Source organism: Anopheles aquasalis, chromosome 3 (assembly GCF_943734665.1).
Source record: "Anopheles aquasalis chromosome 3, idAnoAquaMG_Q_19, whole genome shotgun sequence".
Lineage (NCBI taxonomy): Eukaryota > Metazoa > Arthropoda > Insecta > Diptera > Culicidae > Anopheles > Anopheles aquasalis.
Window position 1 is genome coordinate 32,701,596 of NC_064878.1, and position 5,000 is coordinate 32,706,595.

The window sequence follows — 5,000 nt, forward strand, 5'->3', positions numbered from 1 at the left end:
AAGCAATCAAGTATGCATAACAAATATAATAGGCGACTTTAGAGCTAGATATCTCGGGAAATAGTTTTCATTCGTTGTAAAAAGGACACTTTGAACAAAAAAAGCTCTATTATTTTTTATTTTTTGCTCTATTCGGCTGTTAGCTGCTCCTTTTATTGGACGTTCTAAAATGTCCTTCCTGGTAAGAAAATAGAATCAAAAACAACTTGTAAAAAGCGATAGTTTAAGGTCTACGCAAATATGAAACAAACCTTGTATGGGAGCGAGATAGTGAAATTATCCTTAATAAAGGTAACGAATTGTCCACCAAAACCGATTGATCGATTCATGTAAAACGGACCATAGGAAGTGTTAAAAAAGACTCTAGTTTACCAAAAATAATGTTTACTTTTTCCTCAACCTAATATGTCGCTTCAGATTATGTTTCGCACAAAAATATAAAGGAAAGAAACGTATTATAATGGTAAGATCAACTTAAGAACCACCTGAACATGATGCCGCTATTGATCAGTTATTGAACTACCGAACATGAGTTGCTTGAAAATACCTTAATTGGCACCATGAGCCATACCTTATTTAGAGATGGCCGATAGTCTCTAAATTGAAAGCATACTTCCCCTTGGACGTTATATCCGTAGCGCCACACTAACACACCGGTAGAAAAACAAGCTCACACACCTCACAACTTACCATACGCCATGAGGCAGGGGCCCGGTCCGTAGGATGCAAACCACCACCGTGGACCACTAAGATGCACCGGCATCAGCGTGCGGTGCGCGTCAGATGGCAAATGCTCCATCGACGAAAACGCTTATAATTGGCAAAGTTTATTATGAAATCAGAAAATTAAATTAACCTTCCTGGCCGTCCCATCCGTCCTCCTCCGTACCGTCCGTCGCAGCATCCAGTTGCTGCCTAGTTGCGCATTCGTTTAGAAACCTCGTCGACCGACCTCGACGAATGCCGCCACCGGAAACCAGATCCAGGTCTGCGCAGGGTGAGGTTCTCTGGGAATCACCTTGCCCGCCTGTCTGAGCCTGTCAGCGGAAGTTTCATCATTTAGATACCTTCTCTTCATTCGTTCGGTACGGTGCGGTGCTGTGCGGTTCGATGAGGTTGCTTCCGAGCCATTCCGCAAACGTCTTCAATTTTCGCCCAGTTTAGGTAGTTTTTAAGCACTGTGCTGGTAGCAAATAAGCTTGATGAATGCGCGCCGTTTTCGCATTATATGGCACGGGATGGATTAGCTTCCATTACGTTTCGTAAGCTGCTGCTTTCAAATCATTCGTTTCCAATTCCTGTTTAATGCCAAACAAGCTGCATCGATGCCGTTATGACCAGCTGTTAAGTTCATTTGATATATTATGATAATGATATATTAACAAATAATCACTATTATATCCACAATATTGGGAATAAATGGTTAATTTTCGTCCTCTTCTCTCCTTTTTACAGATTCTTTCCTATAACGTTGTTCACAAACGGTAGTCCTAAATACTATGGCACCGATTATGAGCCTTCTGTGAAACATTTAACAATCGGTGACGTGAAACGGCTACTATCAGGAATGCACAGCACTGAAAATGTTGCTGGTAAGTATATGAGCCAATACTTATTTTTTCACTAGCCTACGCTACTTTTCTTCCATTGTTGTATTTGGTGTGTTTGGGCAAGCAGCCGTTGGTTACGCTCATTTCTGGAAGTTTTGTGTTCTCCACATACAGGCGCGCGCGCAAACGGAAAATTGTGCAGAAAATTAACGTCCACCAAGTGGTGGTGATGGTTGTGCGTGCGTGTTTGCGAGATATACATGACATAAATTATAATTAAACCCTCATCCCCTCAACCATGAGCTCCGGCTTCTCCGCTTTCCGCTTCTGGTGTGTGGGCTCCTCGCTGCTGTGGGCTGCGTGCGTTGAGCGGAGCGACACTCGCAAACAAACAAATCACATCAAAACCATGCATCCCACCAAACGGAACAGAGGGCTCAGATTGGCCGAACGCTCAGAGAGGAAGAGGATTCCTGGCCAAACTAAACCATATGTTCCGTTGATGGGGTCGGGCCCAGTTGTGCGCCCGGTGGCGGTGGCGATGCTGGCATGCTGGGATGTGGTTAATTATTTTCATTTTGCGACGCATTTCCATTGTAAATCTAATTAAAATATTTCACAAATGGATTCCTGCTACGGACGAGTTCGGTTTAATTATTCAAACTTCGTTTCATCTTTCCAACCTGTCGGGCCCACCGCCATCCAAGCAGCCAGTCGTCGGTTGTTGGCGTGCGAGAACATCATCTCAGATCCCTCAGAGCCCGCGCCTGCCTCTGTCAGAGAAACGACGGAATCATCATCATCATCATCATCGTAGCGTAGTTAACACGCACATTCTGATATTCATACCGGGTTTCGACATGGAAGGAATGCAGTGCCTTCATCTTCCCTTTCAGAAGGCGATGTTCTGTGCCCCGAACCATAATGCTCTATCTCGGATCTTTGAGTCACGGGTAGTCGAATGCACCGGACATACCGAGAAATTGCAATTGCATTCCTCCGCTGCATCGAACCGCGAGCAATCTAGGGTTAACCTACGAGGCGCCCGTAAAGTGACAAGCGTGTTAGCCTGGGCATCGCCTAACATTTGATCGTCTCAGCTATTGATCGAGTGAAGATTTTAATAACCTTCGGACGCCAAAGTACCAGTTAATTATTACTAGGAAGATAGTTCATTATTTATTCTGGATTTATTTATATGTTGTGTGCTAATTTTGATATGAAGTGTTCCAACATAAAGCCGGCGATACATGAAGCGTAAACTCAAGCGTAAATATAAAATTAATTTACACTTGAACATGTTTAAATGACCGGGTTGAGACGCGTAATCTGAATTACACTGAACTTTTATGGACTTTTGTGAGAAAAATAGGATCTTTTTTCCGAAGAAAAAGATGAAAAACGCTAGTAATGATCACTCACTATTAATGCAAACCACAAACAGGAAATATAGTGAGGCAAATCGGTTGCAAACAGCGTTTACGCTAGGATTTATGCTCCATGGACCTATAATCTTTTTTACACCGTGTAAACGGCAAATGTAAACTTTTTGGCATTACATTCTGAGTTTATACGAGAGTTTACGCTTCATGTATCGCCGGCTTAACAGTAATGTTCTTAGCAACAGAAGTAATGATCATAAACCATTACAGAGTGTACCATAAAAAAATGAGAATGTATTCATTGCTCTGTTTTGGAGTTTTTGGTTTTTTTCTAACACCAGTATAGCATTATGGGGTATTGGCGTATTTGTGAGACTCATATCTATCAAATGATGTATAAAAAGTACTCGTGTAAAAGTTGTCTGATCTGAAAAATGTACTCAAAGGCAACAGTGTCGATTTTGCTTCGCTCGCAAAACAACGATTGTCGTGTTCTCACTTTACGCGATCCATCCTGCATGGAATTCCTGCTCGAATAGGCTCATGATAATGATGTTTGGAGCAATTGTCTCTAATGGTTTGAAGATGCCACCAGTTTTCATAAAATCCCATATTAAAATGTGTATATCAATTTTTTGAAGAATCACGTTTTACCATAGATCGAAGCAACTTTCAAAACACCAGAAAATGTAGAGTTTCAGCAAGATGGAGGCCTCTGCCATACGTCTAAACGGACTCAAACATGGTTGAAGGAGAACATGAATTTTTGGTCGAATGATTTATGCCCTCCAAGCGGTTCTGAATTAAATCAGTTGAGCTATTCAATATGGGCATTTGTTCGGCCTAAGACCTGTGAATCATCACACCATACACGGTTGGCTCACTGAAATCGTTTATCATCAAACCCTGGTCTTCTAAGTTGGACACCTATCTTACCGAGGGAGTTCTCGAATTCGTAACCGCTTTTAGAAATTCATTGAGAAAGCAGGCTGACAAATCGACTTATTTCGTTTGTTTTTGATAAACAATGAAATATAAAGCCAATTTAGGTATTTTAAAACAATAGAAAACCTACAGAAATGGCTTTAAACTTCGATATAGGTTTTTCTCATTTTTTTATGGTACACCCTGTATAACAGGTGGTATTAACACATCGTTTAATAAGTCCCGAGACTACCTATGAAAACAACCATTTATCGGCAAAATTCATGATTATTCATCAACATAAACTCATTCAAGAGTTATGCAACCTTATAATGCAACACTACTAACTATTACAAGTCTTGTTTGTAGAACGATTTGTTTTTTTGTCTTAAAATGCGCCTCAGTAGCAGTGATCACCTCCTCATTCGAGCCAAATCTTTTCCCCTGGAGCATCTTTACAAGCACCCGGAATGGGCCAATAGTCGCTGAGGGACAGATCCGGCGAGTGCGGAGGATAAGGAAGCAGTCGAAAACCTAATTTGTTGAATTTGGTAATCGTTTTGATTAACTTGTGGCATGGAGCGATGTCTTGATGAAAGATAAACGCGACAACCAATTGGAAAACACCTTTTTCATAGACATTTGTTGAGCAAAATAGTAAATACACTACCATTTGATATGTTCAGCATCGCAGCTATTTCGCACACTTTCATTTTTCGGACACACATCACGATTTGTAATACTTTTTCGGTGTTTTCGGGAGTTATTGCCTCATTTGGTCGATCCGATATCACCAACAAATGATTGTTTTCGACGGAGTAGAGTCCGGATAATGGTTTTCAAGCCATTGCTTACACTGAACAGTGTTTTTTTCTCATTAGAAAATAATGTTTCATCAACACACTAGACTCGTTTTCTTTCATTTTTCCCGATTGCAAAAGAAGCGCAACTTAAGCCACTATAACATTCTAAATTTTGCTTCGAATTGCTTCAAATTTTGGCACAACTTATCAAAAAGTACATCTCAACTTTGGTATGTAAATGGCGTTATTTGTGCTATATCTAGTCTCGGGACTTATTAAACGCAGTACCAATGGCCATAAAGCATTATAACAAGCAATTTTAGCTTAGTATTAACAGCAAT

At 40.8% G+C, this 5,000-nt stretch overlaps 1 protein-coding gene across 2 annotated transcripts in view; it reads left to right on the plus strand.

Moving 5' to 3' along the window:
• The window catches only part of LOC126577872 (LIM/homeobox protein Lhx1-like), an 86,476-nt gene that overhangs the window by 26,051 nt on the left and 55,425 nt on the right, over nt 1-5,000 (plus strand). For both annotated transcript variants that reach the window (XM_050239871.1, XM_050239872.1), the window contains exon 2: nt 1,456-1,592. In XM_050239871.1, coding sequence (XP_050095828.1) covers nt 1,584-1,592 — 9 coding nt within the window. In that variant the 5' untranslated portion in view covers nt 1,456-1,583. The remainder of the gene's footprint in view (nt 1-1,455; nt 1,593-5,000) is intronic.